This window comes from Megalobrama amblycephala, unplaced genomic scaffold (assembly GCF_018812025.1).
Source record: "Megalobrama amblycephala isolate DHTTF-2021 unplaced genomic scaffold, ASM1881202v1 scaffold424, whole genome shotgun sequence".
Taxonomy (NCBI): domain Eukaryota; kingdom Metazoa; phylum Chordata; class Actinopteri; order Cypriniformes; family Xenocyprididae; genus Megalobrama; species Megalobrama amblycephala.
In genome coordinates this window covers 110464-137763 of record NW_025953372.1, presented here as the reverse complement: position 1 = coordinate 137763, position 27300 = coordinate 110464, and the positions used below count along the sequence as shown (strand labels likewise).

Sequence of the window (27300 nt, the reverse complement as noted above, 5' to 3'; positions counted from 1 at the left end):
CAGTGAGGGGGTGGCCGGTGCCTAGGAACCAGACGGAAGTGCGTAGTTTTCTAGGGTTGGCGTCTTATTATCGTCGCTTTATAAAGGGCTTTGCTGAGATTGCTAGGCCTCTGCATCAACTGACGGAAAAGGGGAGAAAATTTCAGTGGGGAGAGGAGTGTCAAAGAGCATTTTTAACACTCAAGTCATGTCTTGTTTCAGCTCCAGTATTGGCATATCCAGACCCCTTGAGACAATTCATTTTGGACACTGACGCTTCCGATGTTGGGATAGGTGCTGTATTGTCCCAGGTGGAGGGAGGGATGGAACGTGTTGTGGCTTATGCCAGCCGGTCTTTGACTAAACAAGAACGTAAGTATGCAACCACCAAAAAGGAATTACTGAGTATGGTGACATTTACCAAACATTTCAAGCATTACCTTCTAGGGGCAGAGTTTGTGCTTCGTACTGATCATAATTCCCTGCGGTGGTTGCATAACTTTCAAGGAATTGAAGGACAGCTGGCTCGTTGGCTAGAACAGCTAGCAAGCTTTCAATACAGGATTGTGCATAGGTCAGGTAAGCAACATGCTAACGCTGATGCTCTATCAAGACTGCCAGGCCTGAATTCAGTTTTGGATCAGGTGCCTAAGGGGGTTGGGGGTGAGGCTAGTGAAGAAACTTGCCCTGTAAGGGTAGTGCAAGTGGTTAACTCGAGTGAGAAGCCACTGTTTAGAGAAACGTTAGAAGATGACTTGGTTAATTTGCAGAGGGAGGATAGTGAGTTGGGTCAGCTGCTTCACTTGCTAATTAAGCCATCAGAGGAGCGTGGGGAGATAGAAAGTTACCCAGGGTTGCGAAAATTTGCAGTAGTGTGGGATCAGCTTCAGATACGTGACCAGTTATTGGTGCGTGTCCCTCCACGTAATTCTGATGCAGCCAATAAAGTGCAGGTCGTACTCCCAAAGTGTTTGGTTCCAAAAGTTCTGACAATGTTGCATAATGCCGTTACTGGTGGCCACCTAGGGGTGCAAAAACTTCAAGGTAAAGTTAAAGATCGTTTTTATTGGCCGGGGTGGTTTGCGGATGTGAGGAGGTGGTGTCGGGAGTGTTCGGACTGCGCCTCACGAAAGCTTCCAACTCGCAACCCCCAGGCCCCATTGTGCCCTTCTGCTATTTCTCGCCCTTATGAGCGTGTTGCTTTGGATATTTTGGGTCCACTTCCAGAAACAATTGATAAAAATCATTATATTTTGGTTGTGGGAGATTATTTTTCTAAGTGGACGGAAGCTTTTGCTTTGCCTAATCAAGAAGCACGATCAGTTGCCAAAGTTTTAGTGGAGCAGTGGGTGTGCCGTTATGGTGTCCCTCGGAGTCTCCATTCCGATCAGGGCAGAAATTTTGAATCAGTTCTTTTTCAGGAATTATGTCGGTTATTGGAGATTAATAAAACGCGTACTTCCCCCTATAATCCTCAGTCAGATGGGCTCATTGAGCGTTTTAATAGGACTTTGCTTTCTATGCTGTCACTTTTTGTGGATAAGAACCAACAGAATTGGGATTCATTGTTACCTTATGTGATGATGGCATATCGTAGCAGTGTCCATGCAACTACTGGTTTTACCCCCTATAAGGTGGTGTTTGGTAGGGAGATGGTATTACCAGTGGATGTTATGTTGAATGCGAATTTGGAAGAGGCTTTTGAATCTCCAAATGATTATGTGCAACGCATGGCCGAGACTTTGTCTACTGTGGTGGGGGCAGTACAGCAACATCAGTTACAGGCTTCTTCGCAGCAGAAAAAGCATTTTGATTTTCGGGCCCAGGTGCAATATTATTCAGTGGGGGAATTAGTCTGGGTTCGAAATAAGGCTCGAAAAAAAGGAGTTTGCTTTAAGTTGCAGAGAAATTATAAAGGTCCCTTCAAAGTGATTGAGCGACTGTCGGATGTATTGTATCAACTACAGTCAACAGAAGGGGGCGCTGCTGTAGTTGTTCATTACAACCGTTTAAAACCATATGTTTCTCGATTTGTTGCAGAGAGACTGGGGGGAAGCGATGAGTCTGAGCAACCATCACTGCAGCAGCCGGTTGATCAGCCAGTCCTTCAGTCGGTGCCTCCAGTTGGAAGTGAGAGACGACATATGGAGGGACAGTCTTGCCCCTTGGGAGAGAAGGATGGACCTCTTCGACATGGTTCATCGGTGTCATCGACTCAGAAGCCAGGGTCAATTGTGGAGTTTAGCCCTGGGCTAGCATCTGAATCAGCGGACAATGGAGCAGATTTAATGCAGAGTGCAGAAATGCTTCGACCTGTACGACAAAGGAAATTGCCAGTTTGGGCTAAGGATTATCATCTTGACTCGAGGACGAGTTCTTCTGAATTAGAGGGGGAATAGTGTACTGTGTCGTCATTGTGTCGTCATTGGACAATCATGTGACTATTATGATGGGGTGCACCTGTGGAGGACCGCACAAAGGACACTTTAAAAAGTGGCGTGGTGGGGAAGGAAGGGGGCCTAAGGCGGTGACTAGTGGGGTACGTTTTGCTGTCTCTCGGGGGCAATAGGCCCTCCGGAGATGAAGATAGATAGTTAGCTAGCTGTCTTTAATATTAGAGAGCGGAGGTAGAGGGGGGATTTGACTTAGTGTCACTTGCCTCGGCACACTGATTGCTGGCGCCACGCATCACCCAACTTTGACACGGCTGAGGGGACGGATTTTTGCGTGGTGCTTATGAACTCAGCACAAGGACGAAGTTGCTGCCGAAAACGGATTGACTGTTTTATGAATGGACTTGTGACTTAAGCGCCGCCTCTTTACAGCGAAGGGACGCTCCTTGGCGGACGACACGAGTTGCCCGTGCTCTGCTTTACCCCTTATGGATGGGTCTCCTTGACCTGGGGAGAGGGAAGTGCTTTTAACTTTTATTCCATTTATTTATTTATGTATTCATGGACTGTTTGTTGTATGACGGACAACGGGTATGGGAGGGAAGTTGGGGGTTAAATGAATGAAGAAACGTGCCTTTTGTGTGTTCACGGTGTGCTGTGTAAGCGTGCTGTTGGAGTGCTAAATATTTAATGAATTGAGTGTGAAATTCACTGTATGTAAGGTGTGGTGGTGAATTGCGGGTTGCTCTGTTTATTGCCCCCATTTGCCGTATCTACCCGTGCCTGTGTCAGGAATTATATTTGTGTACATGTGAAATAAAGTGAATTCCCTGTGACTAAATCAAATAGCTGTGGTAGGAGAATTTCTTTGACAGACGTGTTTTGGCTTTCAACGAGGTTTATTACAATACATTCTGAACATTATAAACAAAGTTATATTAAAATGATTTAGTTAAAAAAATTATTTAAATTAGAAATAACATTAACAGATTAATCCTTCGCTAGACCAGAAATGTGCAAGAAAATATCTACCTTGGAACTACCTTGATTTCATGATACATTTTTCTTTTGTTTTAGAATTTTAATAATAATAATAATAATAATAATAAAACAATTTAGCCTTTATAAATCAGTAAAACCACAAAAATGTATTTACATTCTAGTGAACAATTCAGAAATGTTGGAGTTGAAGTTAGTTACTTCTTCTTCTGAAATGACCTTCTGCTGACTGAATGTTAACCAACAGCCAAATAGCTACTTAGACATTGTTTAAGCAAACTCATATTTGGTTTGGCTACATTTTTGTATGTGACGCTCGCTTTTCACTATCCAATGAATTTCACAATCCATGTGATGCACTATGAAAGTAAAGTGGGATTCTAATGGCAATTTACGCTGACTTTAAGAATTATTAATAGAGTTTGTTTGGATGATAGATGAGTTTTCCAACAGGAACAAGGCACAGGCATAAATGTTTCTGATGTTTATGTTGTACAAATATATTCAAATGTACAATAGGACACACTTCTGAGCTCTTAAAGAAGAGCATTTTCATCTCTTTCTATTCATTTTTAGTCTTTCTTTTGGTGAACACTTCTTAAAGCAGGAGTTAAACTGTGCTGAGAGTCTGATCTCTAAATCATATTGATCAATCAGTAATGCACATAAAACACGCGACTGATCAACTCTTAGATTGTGGAAATATTTAAACATTCAGTTTTTTGTACTACAATGGTTAAGTTTACAAATTCACATTTTTCCTTTTCTTAATCAAATTTTGTCATATTAAAATACACAAGAATATTATTGTGACTTTACATATTTAAACTTTTCAAATATGCAAATTAGACTGTTTCTAGACATTTTTAATAACACATCTGACAATTATCAGTTACATTATATTTATTTTTAAATATAATGAAAATTAATAGGTCTACAGTGAAGTAAGAAATTTTATGTTTACCAAAATATTATGTTTTTTTTTCTTTATCAGATTGAAGTATCACGTTTGATAGTTTAAATTATAAAAGGCTTTTAGCTGGTCATTAGTATCTAAATGTCAATTGTTTAATTGAATTACAGTATGTGGAATTCTGGTTAAAGCAAGGGATAAAATGCAAAGGATGAAGAGGTTTACATACACTATCTACAGCTAAGATCTTTGCCCAGATGAAGACCAAAAGAGGCCTGAGCTCTCTCGCTGAACTCTGCAACAGTTTCAACACGTATGGAAAAATCCCCACTGAAAGAGCCTGCAGAGAGCAAAAAGACAAAGTGTGTGAGAGAGTGAGAGGGAGGGGGGAGGGAGGGAGAGAGAGAGAGAGAGAGAGAGAGAATTTTAGAGGATGACAGTGATTTAAGGCAGCCAAATGTTTTCTTTGAAATACTTAAGCAATTGATTTATTTAGATTTGTTTCTCCTTAACAGGTCTCTTGTATTCAGAATATCATTGTTTGATTGTGTATGTAAATTCAAGCAAACTCTGGCGCTACATAACTATCCATACGTAACATCCAAATTCTACATAAGGCTGGAATGGGCAGCTAGAGTCCTGGAGGGCCAACTATCCTGCAGAGTTGAGCTCCAACCCTGATAAAAACTCACTTGGCCATAGCTTTCTAGTAATCCTAAAGACATTGATTAGCTGGTTCAGGTGTGTTTGATTAGGGTTGGAGCTAAACTCTGCAGGAGAGTGCCCTCCAGGACCGAAGCTGCCCATCCCCTACATAAGATGTAAGTAAATTGACTGATATATGTATTATCTAAAGGTTATTTAATACAGTTAATTAAGTAGCACTTTAATTCATGTAAGATTTAAAGTAAAAGAAAGATCAAAATAAATGTTAGAGGTGTGTTATCTGCTGTCTCACCAAACTGACGGCCCAAGGGCCCAGGTCCAGAAATCGCCCCAGCAAATCTAGTGCTCTCAGTCTGTGTACCTGACTCAAGAGGACCTAAGAGAAACCAGATGAAAGAAAATAAATCTGATGTTCTGCTCTGTTCCACAGCTAGTGGAGTCACTAGTGGAGTCAGTGGGGAGTGGACGACAGAGTGTGTCAGTGTTTAACTCTACAGGAGGGCCATGGATGAAAGAGGGCAAACAGATATATTTAATACACCCCACACCAACAGGAATCACCAAATGTCTCACATCCATGCCTACACAAAAGCAGGAAGATAAACATTCCTATACAATGGGGAAACAACTAATATAATCATTTGCCCAGGTGCTTAAGTTCACACACACTCCCTGTGGGCTGGCACAAGCTAATCACTGCCCACCTGTGTGTGTACATCTGTGGTTAGGGTGGTGATTCATTAATACTTCCATATGTGTCTGTGTTATTGATAAAAGGGGTGGTCAAAATAAGTTTCAGGCATGCAAAATCACAAATATGGTTAACAGGATATGATGTCATGCACCAGGACTTCAACTTGTGAAAGACTAACAAGCTAAAATGTCTCAATAATGGGGGAGGAAGCTACTTACTTGGTGTGTCTGTTTTTAACTTGTGGTATCCTTTATGTTTAAATGCAACAATAATATTAATCACCATTCTAAATGATATTAATATAGTATGATATACAAGGAACCACAGTTTCAGGATGATGAAGGGGTATTTAAGCCTAACTTGTAGGGATGTGGGGGTACATAAGACAATTCTGGGAAATGATGTGTGTGAAAGGAATACTATGATGTATGACTGTCTACTCTAGACACATTTAAAACCATACTAAATGACTTCACATGCATGATGGGTGCTTGTTTGCATAGTTACAAAGCTCACAGTCTCCCACAAAAGGGAACACTGCTCCAGACCTGCCAAAAGCAGCTCGATCAAAGCCCAGGTGTCACATCCACAAATGTCTATATCACAATATGAAATATTAGCATAATGCACGCCCAAATGCACACAAAATGAAAGAATTGTAGTGTAGGCTTTAGTGAATTGTAGTGTTGTAACCATGTCACCGAGATGCTGTGTGTTTCGGTGCGAAAGCATAACCCCTTGGTTTGGCCTTCCAAAAACGGATAAAATTTGGAATCATTGGTTAAGATCTAAAAAGTAAGAGAGTTACAAAATTAACTTACAACTGTGAAAACTTCAGCTTAAGTAGTGCTTGCAAAACTGGTTCCAATCTATCTGCTTGATGAATCGAATCTGACTTGAGGTTGAACTGATACAATAAAACAACATTGTTAGCTATGTGTTTACAACTGCTTTATAAGCCTTGGAAGCTGAAGCTCATGATTATGGGAAGGTCCGTTACAGTTCTGACACATGCTTGAGGTGTTTGGCAAATCACAACACACTAGGTCAGCTGGACAATCAGCTCTTTTAGGAAGGAGGGATTTTGTAGAAACTGGTACTCAGTCAGAGCGTTTCAGACTGACTAGGAATGAAGGTACTACAATAATGTACAGTATATGTAAACATTAAAGCATGTTAACCCATATTACTACACTCATTATACAAAATAATGAACTTTTAAAATAGCATCATCTGACCCCTTTAAAATTGTTAGTTTTGTTAAAATAAATAAATAAATAAATAAAATCTTAGGTTGGCAAAAATTTATTTTTAATTTCAAAAGTAATTTTAAGCATTTAAGCATAAGCCTTTAGATCAAAAGATCTGAGATCACGAGAAGCATACATTTTAGTTTTAGGTAACAGTTCTAGTTTGCATATTCCTATGCCAGCATTTTAAAACCCTGCATACGTGTGTATGTATTTAAAGCATCTAGATATTGTGGCACACACTCTTAGCATGGTGAGGGGGCCCGGATACAGGCCTGCCCAGAGACAGAGCGTGCTGTGTAAGGAGTGCAACAGAAGGACTGCCCACCTCAATGCCCACACAAAAACACACACAAACTCCAAAACGCCTACAATCTCCTGGCAAAACAATACGCCACCCTGCCATCAAGGTATTAATAGATCGCAGGGTCACGTCAAATCATGGACTGTGAAAATTATCAGCATGCACCTTGGCTATAACAGGGTGTTCCTTAATACCATGAGGCCTATGGACGGAAGGAAGAAAGGAAGGAAGGGGAGAAATTAAAGAATAGAAATAAGTGAAAGAAGTGAGAAGAATATGAGGGAGGTTGTTTTTTTACTCTAGCCAAATGGAAGATTAGTCAGCACTTACAAGGTGTGTGTGTGTGTGTGTGTGTGTGTGTGTGTGTGTGTGTGTGTGTGTGTGTGTGTGTGTGTGTGTGTGTGTGTGTGTGTGTGTGTGTGTGTAAAAGCATGACCGGCTGCTGAGTTTAATATAAGTGTGAAAATCTGAGCCCATCTGTGAAGAGTCCACATCTCTTAAAGTGATACACAGAAACATGACACACAATCCAATACAAGAGATGGTCAGCAGGAAACAAAAAATGTGATCAGGAAGCATTTACATTACATTTACATTAGCTTATATTTTATCTAGTGCCATGCTCTACTGTCTGAACTAAGGGAACATGCTGTACACAACAAGATTTTGGAGTATTTGACAGTCTCATTCACATTACATTGATGCATTTAGCAGATCCTTTTATACAAAATGACTTAAAGGGTTAGTTCACCAAAAATCGCGCTCTGACAATGGCATTGATGACTCGCGCATATACTTCAATGAGTGCTAGACATCACTTCCGCTGTCAGAGCGCGATCAGACCTGAATTATATGTTAAAATTATGTATATATATATTAATCCTTATTAAAGCTACAAAATTTCTTTAGTCAAGAGCAGTGAGTAATTTTCTCTGTTTCCTTTGTTCGATTATCATTAAAGATAGACAGCATTAGTGGCTGTTGTCACTTTAAGATCTGCCGCTGCTGCACATGATGCATATTTGACGTGTCAATTTTCTCACAACTTTTTACGTTCGTTTAATAGGCCTACTTATTTAACTGCTCTAATGAGGACAACATTCACAGACAGCGCATTCTCGTTTGTCTTGTCGCTCTTGAATGGTTGAAAAGCATTTGCATGAAGAACAGCGTGATCATATAATGTAACACTAGCCAAAGGAAAAAAATGTTGCGTTAATTATTTTTAACATGTTAGACAGATAAAATCAATTGCATCCATTAATATTGACAGTACTACTTATAGGATAGAACCGATGTGTTATGCGAATACGAGGCAAGACATACATAGTGACAATATTTTCGTGTGTATTTGCCATGAAAAAGAGTTTTCAGCTTTATGAAATCATGCGCAACCCCCGCCAAAATTCAGACCAACCTTTCTTACGATTCACATTTTTATTATAAATTTGTGTGTTTTATTAACAAAATATTATATGGAAATATTTACTTTACATTAAGTTACTTATTTTTCTATCCACTATTATTAGCATAAGAAATAAATTAAATTCAGATTATCTGTGAAGCTCTTTTTTTACAATGAATAAAATCTCAAAGCATTTTTTAAATGATTACGTTTAAAAAAGTAAGAGAGTTAAATATGTTGAAGTAAATATGTTGAATTTGACAACCCTTACATTTTGATTTTTTTTTTTTTTTTTTTTGTCTTCATTTTTCTGTGGAACCCCTAGCATCTACCTGTGGTTTCCTGGGGGACCTGTAACTAGTTCAGCCATGCAGTACTTGAAAAATAATTATGTCAGCTAATTTTGGAGCTAACTGTTACTAAAGTTACTAATAAATGTTTCTAATAAGCCACCACCAACAAAACACATATATTTGGCCCAATGGAGGGTACTTGAGGGTATTTTTTATTCTGAGTGATTACCTCTATGTATTGGTATTGCAAAGCCACTTTTTTTTTTTTTTTTTTTTTAGTGTGCAAGCAGAATATTTGTTGTTTAAGACTTCTAATTTTTTCTAGGAGTACATTTTTTTTATTTATTTTTTTAATTCCCCTGACTTTGAGTTGATTATATCTGATGGGTGACCAGATAGGAAACTGAAATTTTCACAAATGTAATAGTTATGATAGCATTCTGTTGTAAAATGTTTGAATTTTAGTTACAGTTTGAAAGATTTTGAAAATTCGCTGGTTACATACCAAACCCTGGAGAAAAGCCAACTTTATTCATGTGTTTTGAGAAATGAACTGATGTAATGTAAGCATGACAAATACTAAAATTAATAGTATTTTACAGTAATTGTTTATTCACATACAATAGCTTATGCTTGAAATTGACCACTTGAAACAAAACAACCCTAAACTATATTTAATTCTTGTTGAAATACAGGTGCTGGTCATATAATTAGAATATCATCAAAAAGTTTATTTATTTCACTAATTCCATTCAAAAAGTGAAACTTGTATATTATATTCACTCATTACACACAGACTGATATATTTCAAATGTTTATTTCTTTTAATTTTGATGATTATAACTGACAACTAAGGAAAATCCCAAATTCAGTATCTCAGAAAATTAGAATATTGTGAAAAGGTTCAATATTGAAGACACCTGGTCCCACACTCTAATCAGCTAATTAACTCAAAACACCTGCAAAGGCCTTTAAATGGTCTCTCAGTCTAGTTCTGTAGGCTACACAATCATGGGGAAGACTGCTGACTTGACAGTTGTCCAAAAGACGACCATTGACACCTTGCACAAGGAGGGCAAGACACAAAAGGTCATTGCAAAAGAGGCTGGCTGTTCATAGAGCTCTGTGTCCAAGCACATTAATAGAGAGGCGAAGGGAAGGAAAAGATGTGGTAGAAAAAAAGTGTACAAGCAATAGGGATAACCACACCCTGGAGAGGATTGTGAAACAAAACCCATTCAAAAATGTGGGGGAGATTCACAAAGAGTGGACTGCAGCTGGAGTCAGTGCTTCAAGAACCACTACGCACAGACATATGCAAGACATGGGTTTCAGCTGTCGCATTCCTTGTGTCAAGCCCAGGGTTTATGCAGGTTTCAGTAAGTCAAATTTAAGACCTTTTTAAGACATTTTAAGACCATAAAGATTGAAATTTAAGACCTACACGACGCATTACCAAAAAATATTCAAATCAAAGAAATTCTGAAAAAATCATTTTATTTCAATGAATTCAGTCATTGAAAAAGCATTAATTTAATTTACAGATAAAGCAATCACATTAGTAACCTTCCACACACATCAATGTGCCAAATGCCCAAAACCTTAGGCCCAAAATGAAAATAGGCTAAAACAAACTTGCCCTCAAATAGAATAGATTTCATCTCATATTTATTTACATTACAAAACAGCATATTAATAGCCTAATAAAGATTGAACAGGCTACTCCAACCCATGTAACAACCAATGTAGCGCACACACACACACACACACACACACACACACACACACTCACACCAGATAATCCATTTTACATAGATAGATACTTACCTCGGGATAATTAGAGTATCTATCTAACATGGATTATCTGATATATGTATGTGTGTGTGTGTGTGTGTGTGTGTGTGTGTGTGTCCCGCACTGTCCCATGAACTGTGAGCCCAGGTACCTCGACTTAACAATTCCATTGTTCCAGAACAATGGTCCTGGTGGTCTGATTTTGGCTTTCATTGAACGTTACGACATACGGCCCGGTAAGAGTACGAATCAATTCCCTCTTTATAAACTCCCCCAATCCAAATCTCGCCATAAGCGATCTTGTTGGGCCCGCAAGAGAACGGCTTCGCGATTACTGAATCAGGGAACATCACTTGGAAGAGATCGCTAATCTCACTGTTGCTATTAAATGAGTAACGTTAGTGTTTGTTTAGTCACCGTGTGTAGTATACAAATCACCTCGGCTTTTGATGTGTCAGTCGCTCCAAAAGTACCCCGAAGGTTGTTCGACGGAGCTGTGATGATATTGCGCTGGAGACCGGAGGAACCAGGCATTGAGGAGGACGACGGCAGTGGTGAGGCTAATTGGCCGAGTCCGCTGAAGGGATTTTGCGGCTAGCTTGTGTTTCTCCGCTCTGGCGTGTGACTCCAGCGCCTTTACACCGCTTCACACCCAGACTCTCTAACTGATTTTTTTTTGTTTTTGCAAAGTTTGCAGTGAGCCTCGTACCTGGAGCTGGGTACCGCTTGTAACCAACAGCAGAAATCGCTGTGATCTAGCCATGTCTCGTTGAAAGTACACTTTCCCATTTTCCACACGTAGCCGAACTTTAACAAACTCTGAGGAGACGCAGACGTATTTCGCGGGCAGGTATTGCATTTATCACGGGATTTGTAGTTGTATCACCGCGTATACCAACACCAATATACACCAGAAAGAACTACGACTCGCTACTTTTTTGCTACTTTGTAATAACTTTCAGCAGGTAGCGTTTCTGGAAATGGGTAAAAAAATTTAAGACCTGACTAAATGAAATTTAAGACCTCGGATGAAAATCTGGCCGTTTTTAAGACTTTTTAAGGCCTTAAATTTAAAGTTCAGAATTTTAGACTTTTTAAGACTTTTTAAGACCCCGCGGAAACCCTGCAAGCCACTCTTGAACAACAGACAGCGTCAGAAGTGTCTAAGGACAAAAAGGACTGGACTGCTGCTGAGTGGTCCAAAGTTATGTTCTCTGATGAAAGTAAATTTTGCATTTCCTTTGGAAATCAGGGTCCCAGAGTCTGGAGGAAGAGAGGAGAGGCACACAGTCCACGTTGCTTGAGGTCCAGTGTAAAGTTTCCACAGTCAGTGATGGTTTGGGGTGCCATGTCATCTGCTGGTGTTGGTCCATTGTATTTTCTGAGGTCCAAGGTCAATGCAGCCGTATACCAGGAAGTTTTAGAGCGCTTCATGCTTCCTGCTACTGACCAACTTTATGGAGATGCAGATTTCATTTTCCAACAGGACTTGGCACCTGCACACAGTGCCAAAGCTACCAGTACCTGGTTTAAGGACCATGGTATCCCTGTTCTTAATTGGTGCTAATCCCTGCTAACTCGCCTGACCTTAACCCCATAGAAAATCTATGGTATTGTGAAGAGGAAGATGCAATATGCCAGACCCAACAATGCAGAAGAGCTGAAGGCCACTATCAGAGCAACCTGGGCTCTCATAACACCTGAGCAGTGCCACAGATTGATCGACTCCATGCCACGCCGCATTGCTGCAGTAATTCAGGCAAAAGGAGCCCCAACTAAGTATTGAGTGCTGTACATGCTCATACTTTTCACGTTTATACTTTTCAGTTGGCCAAGATTTCTAAAAATCCTTTCTTTGTATTGGTCTTAAGTAATATTCAAATTTTCTGAGATACTGAATTTGGGATTTTCCTTAGTTGTCAGTTATAATCATCAAAATTAAAAGAAATAAACATTTGAAATATATCAGTCTGTGTGTAATGAATGAATATAATATACAAGTTTCACTTTTTGAATGGAATTAGTGAAATAAATCAACTTTTTTGATGATATTCTAATTATATGACCAGCACCTGTAAATGCATTTATAATCAATATTTCTCTCAACTCCTCTGCCATCTTGTTCAGATGTTTTCACAGAGCTTGTCACATTCTCTGTGAGGCAAAATGCAATGATGTCTTAGAATTTAGGCCAAAATAAGGTTTCTTAGGAAGCAGAACGATGTTGCTGCCAGTCTTTTGGAACAGACGTCATGTCAATAAAATGATCAATGTTTAATAAAAATGTTGTCTAGGTAGGCAGTTCAGTAGATTTTGAAACCATTGAGCCATTGAGAAAGTTTTTGTTGGAAGTTACCTGCAGAACAATAGGCAGCTGCTCCGGTGGGTTTCTGTTCTCCACGCCCATTGTCAACCACACCTGAAAGGCTGTCAGCTGCTCAGCGAAGAATGGACTATGCTGTGGATAAATAAACAAACTCTATTGTGATGCTGAAAAAATATAGAAAATACACACACACGTATGGAGTGAGCACAGGAGTGAGCAAAGTGAAACAGCACTTTGTTAAATCAGCCATAAACAGTGTACATAAGTGATCAAGACAGCTGTATTGATCCCAGTAGAGTTATATAAGTCTTACATAATACTTTCTCTCCTGCCCCATCACTCATTTACTAACCTTGCCCATCTCAATTGAGTCTTTTCACTTTCTGTGTTAATGTAAGTAGACAGACAGATCTGAACTATACTTTTTTTTTTTTTTTAACAGAAATTAACCATATTAAATGCATCGGCAGTATTATCAAAAAAAAAGAAAAAAAAAAAGTCTGTTTTAGTTTATTGGATTATACTGATTATACAGGAATATTCCAGTAGCTCTGAAGCAGGTATTGCACCTCATATTCAGTAAAACAGAGCACAACACAAGAATAGGTGGAGAGAGAGAGAGAGAGAGAGAGAGGTGGAGAGAGAGAGAGAGAGAGAGAGAGAGAGAGAGAGAGAGAGAGAGGGAGGGGAAAAAAGTAAATTCAATGACTAATGATGGCAAATAAACAATTCACTTTTGGGAACGATTAGAGATTCTACAACTGATTCATCATAAGTAGGGCTGCAGTGCCAAAACAAGGCAAAGGAACAATTGATATAAGAGGCACCGGATTACTGATCAGGAATTAGCCTCTCTCTGTCTCTCTAAATTCACTCAGAGCCAGAATAAGTCATGCTCACCCTGAAGGCTGTGCCCTCCTCGATGATGGTGGGAAGCTGTGAGAGGCAGATGTCCACCGCAAGGTCCCATGCTTGCCTGCACACACACAAACACAAAATGATGCTGCACTAGTCAATCCCACACGTACACACGAACATTTCAAGCTGAGATTCTAGGCTCTGATCAAATGAAAAGATGCACTGGCACATTTCTTAACACACTCATTATTAAGGGAGAGAGGAGCCTGTAAATGTACCCATTTTTTAATCTTTGAGACAGGTTATTTAACTTAACTAAAATGAAAATTCAATCACCATTCTTCAAAGAAAAAGAACAGTAAACACAAAAACTAAATTGGTATAATTTTTTCCTATAAATGAAAGAGACATTTGGTTCTCAAATAGTTTTGCTACAGGACCCACATTTTATATTTGTCAAGTGGCAACCCAACACAGCACCAAAATGTATTTTATATTATTTTATATTACCTTATGTAGATTTGTTCATGTTTTTTGAGGACGGGGGCAAGTTACATAATTATTCATTTTGAGATCTGCCTAATTTGGCTAGCCATCTAGTGACAGATGGATCTACACCAAAATACTGTACACTTTGATTGGACACATGGCTTTTGACGTCAAAAGATACAGTTTTCACTTCCTTTTATAAAATGAATTAGCCTATTTATCTCGCTATTCTCTGCATAATAACTCTGCATAACTACATGTGCTGGTCATATAATTAGAATATCATCAAAAAGTTGATTTATTTCACTAATTCCATTCAAAAAGTGAAACTTTTATATTATATTCATTCATTACACACAGACTGATATATTTCAAATGTTTATTTCTTTTAATTTTGATGATTATAACTGACAACTAAGGAAAATCCCAAATTCAGTATCTCAGAAAATTAGAATATTGTGAAAAGGTTCAACATTGAAGACACCTGGTGCCACACTCTAATCAGCTAATTAACTCAAAACACCTGCAAAGGCCTTTAAATGGTCTCTCAGTCTAGTTCTGTAGGCTACACAATCATGGGGAAGACTGCTGACTTGACAGTTGTCCAAAAGATGACCATTGACACCTTGCACAAGGAGGGCAAGACACAAAAGGTCATTTCAAAAGAGGCTGGCTGTTCACAGAGCTCTGTGTCCAAGCACATTAATAGAGAGGCGAAGGGAAGGAAAAGATGTGGTAGGAAAAAAGTGTACAAGCAATAGGGATAACCGCACCCTGGAGAGGATTGTGAAACAAAACCCATTCAAAAATGTGGGAGAGATTCACAAAGAGTGGACTGCAGCTGGAGTCAGTGCTTCAAGAACCACTACGCACAGACATATGCAAGACATGGGTTTCAGCTGTCGCATTCCTTGTGTCAAGCCACTCTTGAACAACAGACAGCGTCAGAAGCGTCTAAAGACAAAAAGGACTGGACTGCTGCTGAGTGGTCCAAATTTATGTTCTCTGATGAAAGTAAATTTTGCATTTCCTTTGGAAATCAGGGTCCCAGAGTCTGGAGGAAGAGAGGAGAGGCACACAGTCCACGTTGCTTGAGGTCCAGTGTAAAGTTTCCACAGTCAGTGATGGTTTGGGGTGCCATGTCATCTGCTGGTGTTGGTCCACTGTGTTTTCTGAGGTCCAAGATCAACGCAGCCGTATACCAGGAAGTTTTAGAGCACTTTATGCTTCCTGCTGCTGACCAACTTTATGGAGATACAGATATCATTTTCTAACAGGAATTGGCACCTGCACACAGTGCCAAAGCTACCAGTACCTGGTTTAAGGACCATGTTCTTAATTGGCCAGCAAACTCGCCTGACCTTAACCCCATAGAAAATCTATGGGGTATTGTGAAGAGGAAGATGCGATATGCCAGACCCAACAATGCAGAAGAGCTGAAGGCCACTATCAGAGCAACCTGGACTCTCATAACACCTGAGCAGTGCCACAGACTGATCGACTCCATGCCACGCCGCATTGCTGCAGTAATTCAGGCAAAAGGAGCCCCAACTAAGTATTGAGTGCTGTACATGCTCATACTTTATGTTCATACTTTTCAGTTGGCCAAGATTTCTAAAAATCCTTTCTTTGTATTGGTCTTACGTAATATTCAAATTTTCTGAGATACTGAATTTGAGATTTTGCTTAGTTGTCAGTTATAATCATCAAAATTAAAAGAAATAAACATTTGAAATATATCAGTCTGTGTGTAATGAATGAATATAATATACAAGTTTCACTTTTTGAATGGAATTAGTGAAATAAATCAACCTTTTGATGATATTCTAATTATATGACCAGCACCTGTATATGCTTAGTTGCATTTACTGTAGCAAAAGTTGAGAAGCACTGCTTTATAGTATCTGCATGTAATCTTCACTGCACTTGTCAAAGGCTGCATGTAAAGTTATTACATAATAACTAATCATCTCATGACACTTCACATACAGAAGCAGTGCTGAGCTTTCAGATCTCCATCACACACTGAGGTTTAACATTGTTTTTTTTTTTTTTTTTTTTTTTTTTTGAGTATTTTCTTTTGCCACATAGGCTGAGAGAATTGCTTTGATCACAGAACCCGCAACACTTTGGCTATATTTAATTCATGACATTACATAACACATCAAATGTGTTGTCCATTGAAGAGCCAGAACTACAGCTATGACTATAATACACCTTGCCAGTCTCTAATCATCAGGATTGTGTGAATGGACAGGTGGATGCTAAGTTAACACTGTACAGTACAGATCAAGTTAATCAAATCAGTAAAATCACAAAACAAATACAATCAATCTCACTAATTTGTTCACCAAAACGCAAAATCACCTCGATTCAAACCTGGGACTTATTTTTCACCAACATAACAATATTGATATTCATCTTATTTACTGTGTAATAAAATTCATAAAAACTGGAACTTTCCTCTCAAACGTTCCCATAACTCTTTCCTTCTTTACCAAATGTTCCCTCTCTTTCCGGCTCTTTCCATTTCTCATCTCCTGTTTCATAAGAGCAGAAGACTCAAGGAACTTTCTGCCCAGTGTAACTAAAGAGCTCTGATGCTCCATTATGAAACTGGAATCTATTTCTCTCTTGCTAATGGCATGTTATGAGATTCAAGCATCAACTAGTTGTGGAGAACAAAGCACTGTTTCTATTCCATCATACACTGCTGAGGATTACACAACACAGGTTTAGCCAACAGCATGATACTGATGATGGAAAACAGGGGGAGAGAGAGGGGGAATAAAGATTCGTAATATAGTTCATGCAAAATGCAAAGGGAGAGAGCTATGAGTAAAATACCAGTGTAAATAAATGAGTAGTGCAGTTCACTGTGGGAATGAAAAGAAAAAGGTTTTTTTTCTCCATGGGATGTTGCTTAAAACCTGGCACATCAATTTGACTTCTAGTAGAAATATAATAAAACTGAATATTACTGTTACTGAGAGGCTGTGACTTGAGATTAAGTCATGGTTGCCTCAATACCAAAATCAGTAGTCAATACCGTTGCCAGTGAAATTTCACGATTTGCACAAAATAATGCACTACTGAACACACAACTTTATTTTAAAGGTCCCGTTCTTCGTGATCCCATGTTTCAAACTTTAGTTAGTGTGTAATGTTGTTGTTAGAGTATAAATAAAATCTGTAAAATTTTAAAGCTCAAAGTTCAATGCCAAGCGAGATATTTTATTTAACAGAAGTTGCCTACATCGAACGGCCAGTTTGGACTACATCCCTCTACTTCCTTCTTTAATGACGTCACTAAAACAGTTTTTTGACTAACCTCCGCCCACAGGAATACACAAAAAAAGGGGGCATGGTCTTGTTGCGCTCCCACGGAGAAGAGCAAGAGTTGCGTTTGTAGAGTGTGTTTGTCGCCATGTCGTCGAAACGCTGTTATTTTCATCCCGCAGTCCAATCACCTTTGTTTGGCCTTCCCAGGGACGCTGTACTTGGAGATCAATGGTTACAATTTATGTTTAACTCGGTTCCTGAAAATTATAATCCACATGTAAAACTATGTGCAGCACATTTTGCTGAGGACAGCTTCCTCAATCTCAATCAGTTTAATGCCGGATTCGCACAAAGATTATTCTTGAAAGATGGAGCAGGAGAATAACACTGAGCGCATGCATCTCCACGTTATGGTAAGAGGCGTGACCTTTCCGGGCAAGGTGCGCTAAGCTGCTGTCGAATCACAACACAGGAACCGCTGGCACAATCAGAACTCGTTACGTATTTCTGAAGGAGGGACTTCATAGAACAAGGAAGTCATCAGCCCGTTTTTATCTATAGTTACACAAATATAATGTCCACAGACACGTTTAAACAGCGGTATACAGATAAGTAAATTATGTGAAAAATACTGTGTTTTTTTACACGCGAAACATGAACACGTTATATTGCACACTATATTGCAGAGAGACAGCTGAAAGCGCACCCTATTTTTTATTTTATTTTATTTTATTTTTCAAAAGAACAAGGTTTTGTTGTTATTGTGAGGGTACACAAATAAAAGTAGACCATTTGTAGTCTTGCATCAATCTGTAGGCTATCGCCAAAAATGACGGAAGGCCTGTTTTAAGTTGTTTCAGCTGTCATGAGGAAAAAATCCATCAGAACGCGCCGGCGCATTCGTCGGCCAGAGGGATAAAAATGTAGCCAATTTAGTTTCATATTTATATTTAAATATTGGGCTATAGCCTAATATAATTTTTTTTAAGATGTCACCAATGTTGATTATGAAAAGTGAATAGCATGACGGATGCGCAATGTTGGGAGACAAATGCAGCGGGTTAGACATGTCTTCGACCACTTCATTAAGTTTTGTTTTATAGTAAGTCTTTCTTTAAAACGAATTTCGTTTTGTAGAAATTGTATCTTAATTTCAATCAATGTTTCATCAACCAATTATTAATAATTAGGAAGAAAACCAAGAACGTTGGGTGTGGAATGGATTGAAGTGCGTAACAAACGAACTCATGTTTCCGCGGCCTTTGAATAAGGCTGAAGCAATAGACGTCTTTCTGTTTTAATTAAATTTCTTAAATATATACCTTTATTACTTAATTAATTGATAAGATGTTTTGGTCTAACAATATATTTTAGGTGGTCTAAATTCTAAGTTAGACACAAATTTGCGTATAGGCTATAAGGTTCCCTTCTAGACAAGCGCGTACATTGCTGTTTCGGCCGCAAATTTTCAGTAATTTCGATTAATTACATTTGGGCAATAATATTAATAATAATAATAATAATAATAATAATATCTCAGCAAAGACCGAACATATTTATTTGTCTCGGCACATGACTGCTAACAGTAACACAGTAACAGCGCATCAAAGCTTGCTGTTGTCTTGGCTACCTTACAAACGGCGATGGAAACAGTGATTTTTTCCCCCTTTTGTGGTAATTTAGCACTATTTTCTATGGTATTCTGCTTGCATTTTAGGGCTTCAGTTTGATGCTTTATTTTTATCTTTAGTCAATTTAGTTTAGTTCTAAAAAAAGCAAAGGCTTTGGTGGTGCGGGGGTGTCCCGTACGCCCATGATGTAATGGTAATACATCGCTTACAAAGGGTTCATGTTAACTACTATATGATTATCAGATGATTTTAATGTGTTAATTTTTCAACTATCGTGCAATTATAGCTATGTAACAATCTGATAAACTGCAATTGTGCAGTTTCTATCCATTAACATGCTCATAAACATTACAAAAAGAAATGTCATGCCATAAGCTACACAATTACGAAAAACAAAAAAAACATTGATATCCCAATAATCAACATTTTGTTATTCAACAAGTGCTAGGCTATTAAGATAAAAAGTTTCTGCTACAGTTTGCGCCTAATCTGACTCTTCACAATGGGCTACACAATGCATAAAAATATTTTATAGGCCTATTTGTATTTTGACTGCAGTTAGAGCAAAATGACGAGAACATGTTTAACATTGGAAGTTTAAGATTCTTTATTAAATATTCTTACTTTATGCAAAACATATAGGCATCTGTACATTGTACCTCTATAACATCATAACATAAATTATTAAATTATAGTTCAAATGAACCGTACAAACCCAATCTTGGTTTTTGCCCATTTTTTGCCTATTTATTTAGGCCTATTTATTTATATCAGCAGATCTGTGTTGATTCAGTTTATTTCAATAACTGCTGATGTTGCAAACTGTGGTTAAGCTGTAAAGCAGCTCGAAAGAATTGACCAAGATATGTAACATTATGGCTCGTTGACAAGTTTGAGATAGGGGGAAGGGCGCTTTGTTTAAAATGTTTGTCACCAAAGCCATTAATCCAGAGGGCGGGAGACTCAAAATATTAGCCTAAGCTATGCGCGTGACAGACCTTTTTGCAATCTTGGTGCTTTTTGTTAATTTTAACATCCTGATCTGATCATATGAAATAAGCTGACGAAATACACAATTGTTAGACTCTGTTATGAGTATTTGCAGTAAGTTTTTTTATTTGTTTGCGTTATGGGGATTTGCAGTGTTTCACGCTCCACTCCAGAAGTTCCGAATGGGATCAACCCTCCCCCCCGCGCGTATGCCAGCGTCTGCTGCTGCCGAGCAGAGTATGTGCGAAGTTTTGACTGGAGCGAGGAGGGATTTTTTAAAAGTCGGAGCGTTGTGGGTTTTTTTTGTTTGTTTGTTTGTTTTTGTTTTTGTTTTTTTTTAAATCTGCAAGAAATGTTATGAGTTTGGCGTGTGGTAGGAAAAAAAAGTTTGCACAATAAGCCACTACGCAAATTTGTGTCTAACTAGACCAGCTAAAATATATTGTTCGACCAAAAACATCTTATCAATTATTTAAGTAATAAAGACATGTAATAAAGTAATAAATAAAATTAGATTTAATTTAATTAAAACAGAAAGACGTATATTGATTCAGCCTTAAAGGCCGCGGAAACATGAGTTCGTTTGTTACGCACTTCAATCCATTCCACACCCCGACTTTCTTGGTTTTCTTCCTAATTATTAAATATAAGCAATTGGTTGATGAAACATTGATTGAAATTAAGATACAATTTATACAAAACGAAATTCACTTTAAAGAAAGACTTACTATAAAACAAAACTTAATGAAGTGGTCAAACTTATGTCTAACCCGCTGCATGTGTCTCCCGACATTGCGCATCCGTCATGCTATTCACTTTTCATAATGAACATAGGTGAAATTTAAAATAATAATAATAATAATAATAATAATAGGCAATAGCCCAATATTTAAATATAAATATGAAACTAAATTGGTTATATTTTTATCCCTCTGGCCGACGAAAGCGCCGGCGCGTTCTGATGGATTTTTTCCTCATGACAGCTGAAACAACTTAAAACAGGCCTTCTGTCATTTTGGCGATAGCCTACAGATTGATGCAAGACTACAAATAGTCTACTTTTATTTGTGTACGCTCACAATAACAACAAAACCTTGTACTTTTGAAAAATAAAATAAAATAAAAAAATAGGGTGCGCTTTCAGCTGTCTCTCTGCGAGAATCTGCTCAAAAGTGAACTTAAACTCAGCGAATAATTGTACCTAAAAAGAAAGAAATATCTCAATTCGATAGGCTATAGGTCGGTGTTAAATAAGAGGCGATCTATCCGCTGGAACGTGTTGTTTCTGAAATCATGGCCAGTGCTCGTTGCTGCTGTTATCATTTCTCTTGGCGCTCGTGCACACGCGCAGTTTTCACACAGACAATCGAGCGTTTCGTTCTGGTAAAAGCACAAAACAAAATGCACACAACATGTCCTTGCTCTTGATGTACAATCACTGATGAACACCTTTGGTTTTAATGAGTAAATTAGCCAAAATATTTATTCCTGCCGGTATTTTAGTCTGCGATATCAAAATCACTAACATTACATTTTTTTTTCTAAGAGCAGACCAGAATGAAAATATTACATTTTTAATCGTGTGTGTTTGCTCCTTATATATATATATATATATATATATATATATATATATATATATATATATATATATATGTGTGTGTGCCTAGTAATGACTGTTTAATGACAATAGCATGTCCGCTTTGTGTAAAGGTCTTTCTTTTAATTTTTGATGCATAGACTGTAGCCAAAGACTATCCCACGTTTTGAAATTAACTCTCACTTCAAATTTTCTAATGGTTTTTAAGGATGTTAAAATGTTATATAATAATGTTATTGTTGCTTTACTTCGTCCTTTCATCGTTTACAAACCAACATTTTATTATTACAGTCACTTTCCAATCCGTCCATTTGCGCCACCTGGCGGTAGTTTTTTTTACACGCGACTGAATTTCAGTTAACGCAACAGCCCTGCGGCGGCGGTATGCGTGGCGGTAATACCCATTTTGGTTGTCCACCTACTGTATAATTTAAATATTTATTTTGATATGTATTATTTAAAATATCAAGAAAAATATTAAAGTATGAAACATTACTTTATATGTCATTGAAATTTTACTTTAAAACAATGGCATAAGGCCTTGAAGAAGATAAATATAGTCCATAATAAAGAACAAATAAATCGATTAAGATGATTAAGTGTTTTTCTCTGTGGTTTGATTAATATTAATGACACAACAGATGGAATCAGATCCATTCGGCTACATTCACTCTGTAAATCCTAAAGCACAGGTATGAAATTTTGAAACAAAACAAATAAGTGGGACCGTACTGATATCTTGAACTAACTACTGAGAAAGTGTGGTACTTTTTATTGTAATATCGGCTTGAGTAATGATGCGGAGTAATTCCTTAAACCACTGTGGTACAACATTTTACCCGGAATACTTATCCATGCATTTTAAACTGTAAATTACAAACTATAGCGATTTGTACACTCTGCACCCAATTCTGATTTTTAGAACAGGGTTTCTCTTCACAGTTATTTTGCAAGTGAAAACTCCAGAAATGTCTTTATCAGACTTGCTTAGACAGTGTAGTAAATGTCCAATAAAAATACATAAGTTGCCTTTTAAATGACTTAACACAATGCCATGAGTTTGTCTTCTACAACATATGAAAGTACCTATTATTGTGTATTGACAACATGACAATTTTGTCTGTGCTCATGTCTATCACAACATCTTGCTGTGGTGCTGAACTAATGAGTGATATGAAAAATGATACACGTCTAAAAGCAATATTGTATTTTACACATTCATGCATATTCTTTGACTGAAATAGACAAAGAGTGAGTGATTGTAGACATTATTCTGCATGTGGTAATACATATCGCACCTGAAATCTGATCTGAACATCCAGGCTCAATAGCATTTCCATTTTTTTTATTGCTCAGACTCACCAAAGTCAGTCTCAAAACAATTAGATTTTTGTCCTGTCTGAACAAAGTTTGCACATATTAGGAACAATAATGATATGTGTGTTCACGTCCATACACTTACCACATAGCATGCATGTATGTAGGTGGCAACCTGGGGCTGCTGACTGGTGTACAGTTATATGACCTCATAATTCTCTCAGCCAATAGGAAATTACGAAATAGACTGGCCACCAAAAGATCCTGACGAAATAATTTCTGAAAGAGATCTGTAGAGAAAAAGAGAGAGAGATTTTTTTTTTTTAAATGCTTTTAAAAAAATTATTATGATATGTGATTGCAGGTAACTTGATTAAAATCCTAAAGTCTGTTGTGTGAAATGCTCAGTCTTAATGAGATCCAGTAATTATGATGTGTGTGCATGGCAGATAAAACCCTGGGGATTTTCAATATGCAGATTTCTCTCTGATGCACAAAAATTAATTAAAGACTTTGAGAGCTTAGGATATACCCACAGAATCATGCTTGGTTCCTCCTCAGGACAGAGACAGGAGTAAAAACTTCAAAGCTGGTGTTCTGTGCTGCTTGTGTTTGGGAATTTAGATACATATCTTAAGCTTTAACACTGTACAAACTGCCAGCAAAGCATTTACAGAGCTTGTGAATGCACAAACAAGCATCATTATACTTCTTTATACAATTTATACAACAGTTAGTTTTTGTCCTGTAATCTGATTGGCCAAGCACTGTTAAAAGTGATGATATTCAGTATAACAGCACCAGGATGCTTCACCATTTATCTCACTTCACTTTTCTGTGTTAACTGCTGAGTAGCTCTGGGACATGCAACGGCCGGTCCTGCTTTGGCTTTTGGAACTATTTTTGTATTTTGTATTAAGAAGCAAATATAAATTTAGAAAATTAACTTGCCAAACGGTGTCTAAACTAAGACTGATACTATAGTGATACATATAATGATACTTATAGTGATATTATCACAATTTCTTTGCTGACAATATAAAATTAAGGGTAACACTTTATAAGTATACAGTAATAAAGCATTTACAAATCATTAACACACTATTAATTTATAGATAAGGGTTATAAAGGCTTTATATATATATATCTAATAGTTTGTTAATGATTTGTAAGTGCTTTATTACTGTTAAACTATTAGCCCAAAAAAACACATCCATCATAAAAGTAATAAATACGGCTTTATAAACTTTGTAAACTAAAATCGCTGGCTTCCGTACGCGAGTCGAGTGAACTTTGACCTGACGCATGATGTATTGACGAATGCGAAAGCACAGAGGATAGAGTAAAACAAAACACCAGTCACAAATTAGAAGACTAAAACAAGAATTTTTAAAGAGAAATGTCAGAGGAGATTGAGTTTTTTTTGCCCAGCCCTATTTGTTTGAACTGCGAGAGGCGTCTACTCTCACCTAAGCTTATGCTACTCCTACGTCATATGCTGGAAATTGAACGCGTGGACAATCATTATCGGAAGCTAGTGATTATAGTCTAAAAAGTTATAAATATGGATATCTTTCTAACAAAAACGCATCGCTTCACTTTAGAAGGCCTTTAATAACCCCCTGGAGCCGTATGGATTACTTTAATGATGGATGGATGCGCTTCTTTGAGCTTCAAAAGCTTGGTTACTATTCACTCCCATTATAAAAGCTTGGAAGAGACAAAATATTTTTTTAAAGGTGCCCTCGAATGAAAAAATTGAATTTATCTTGGCATTGTTAAATAACAAGAGTTCAGTACATGGAAATGACATACAGTGAGTCTCAAACTCCATTGTTTCCTCCTTTTTATATAAATCTCATTTGTTTAAACGACCTCTGAAGAACAGGCGAATCTCAACATAACACCGACTGTTACGTAACAGTCGGGGTGTACGCCCCCAATATTTGCATATGCCAGCCCACGTTTCCAACATTATAAAAGGCATTAGACAAGGGCAGCCAGTATTAACGTCTGGATGTGCACAACCAAATCATCAGACAAGGTAAGCAAGCAAGAACAATAGCGAAAAATGGCAGATGGAGCAATAATAACTGACATGATCCATGATAGCATGATATTTTTAGTGATATTTGTGAACTGTCTTTCTAAATGTTTCGTTAGCATGTTGCTAATGTACTTTTAAATGTGGTTAAAGTTACCATCGGTTATTACTGTATTCACGGAGACAAGAGAGCCGTCGCTATTTTCATTTTTCAACACTTGCAGTCTGTATAATGCATAAACACAACTTCATTCTTTATAAATCTCTCCAACAGAGTAGCATTAGCCGTTAGCCACGGAGCACTATCAAACTCATTCAAAATCAGAAGTAAACAATATAACAGTATACAATACTCACATAATCCGACGCATGCATGCCGCATGCATGACGAACACTTTGTAAAGATCCATTTTGAGGGTTATTTTAGCTGTGTAAACTTTCAAGGCAAGTGCAAGCTCTGGGCGTGGACCACGGGATTTAAAGGGGCCGCAGCATAAAATCGGCGCGTTTATAATGATGCCCCAAAATAGGCAGTTAAAAAAATTAATAAAAAAAAAATCTATGGGGTATTTTGATCTGAAACTTCACAGACACATTCAGGGGACACCTTAGACTTATATTACATCTTTTAAAAACATAATCTAGGGCACCTTTAATATAACTCCGACTGTGTTTGACTGAAAGAAGAAAGTCATATACACCTAGGATGGCCTGAGAGTGAGTAAATTATGAAATAATTTTAATTTTTTGGTGAACTTTGATTTTGTAAGTGCTTTATTACTCTTAAACTATTAGTTTATAATTAAACTATTAGTCCAAAAAAAGCACATCCATACATCCATCATAAAAGTAATCAATACGGCTTTATAAACTTTGTAAACTAAAATCACTAGCTTCCGTACGTGAATCGATTCCAGCAGAAGAGTGAACTTTGACCTGACGCATGATGTATTGATGAATGCGGAAGCGCAGAGGATAGAAGTCTAAAACAAGAATTTTTAAAGAGAAATGTCAGAGTAATATGTTAGTAGGCTATATACAAATAGTGAATTCTTCATTTATTGTCACTATAATTAACTCAACTCTTTACATATGAGCAAATTAAACAATACTAATTTGTTTAATTACAGTGACAATGAATGAAAAACTGGTAACAATTTATAATAACTCACGCTATGAATCATTAGCCAAGCATTAGTAAAGTAAATCATCATTTATAAAGCATTGTCCCCACATTAATAGACATTAGTAATCAGTTTATAAATACAACTGTAAATGCTTTATTCTTGATTTATAAGCATATCTATAATGTGTTTAATAATTTTATTTTTATACTTTATTAAAGGTGGGATAAGTAGATTTTGAAAAACACTGTTGGACATGGTTGATATTTGAAATCAACCCAAACAAACCCATCCCTCTCTTCATTGCTCCACCTCCAAAACTCACTCTCCAATCCTAACCACCCTGCCGTCTCGAACACCGGCCCGATCGCTGCTGGCACGCGAGGCAAATGCACTCACAATGATGCTAAACACTGCATTCTCTCGCGGTCGTCAGTGTGCAGTGGTTTACCTGCACAACCCTCACTATCTGGCCAATGTTACACATGCAATGCAAAAGTGGATGTCTGTTTATCACAGCTGATGCGCAACAAAATGCTTCACGAAAAAAAAAAATGCAGATAATGAACAAATGACAAGGAAGGGAAAAAACAAAACAAAACAAGAGTTTGTTGTAAGTCGCCAACAGCACAGCAGCTCCAGACAATTATGACACACAAACCCAGTGTTACTCACATGTGAATCGGAATCAAAGCTGCCTCTGCGTCTGTTTTCAGGCCTTCCCACTTAGCTCTCACTAGCACTGGAAAGCTTTTCTAATATTAACGCGGGTCCTAAAGCGCTTGCCCACTCATAGCCCTTCATTCCAGTGATATTCTTTTGTATTGTGTCTCATCATCTCTCTTTCTGTCTGCAGTTTTTATTTTACTTTTTTCAAATGTGCCTCTTACTTTTTCTGTCTCCTCGACTGTTATAACTATGCCCCTTAATCCTGATTGGTTATACGTTTGTT

The 27300-nt window shown here is 37.7% G+C and overlaps 1 protein-coding gene across 1 annotated transcript in view; it reads right to left on the bottom strand.

Annotated features, from left to right (window-relative positions):
- rptor (regulatory associated protein of MTOR, complex 1) overlaps window positions 1–27300 on the bottom strand; it is a 190049-nt gene that overhangs the window by 90706 nt on the left and 72043 nt on the right. The window contains exons 7-11 of the mRNA XM_048180091.1: window positions 23326–23470; window positions 13917–13992; window positions 13047–13148; window positions 5243–5326; window positions 4514–4624 (exon numbers count right to left, since the gene is read on the bottom strand). Of these exons, the coding sequence (XP_048036048.1) occupies window positions 4514–4624; window positions 5243–5326; window positions 13047–13148; window positions 13917–13992; window positions 23326–23470 (518 nt within the window). The remainder of the gene's footprint in view (window positions 1–4513; window positions 4625–5242; window positions 5327–13046; window positions 13149–13916; window positions 13993–23325; window positions 23471–27300) is intronic.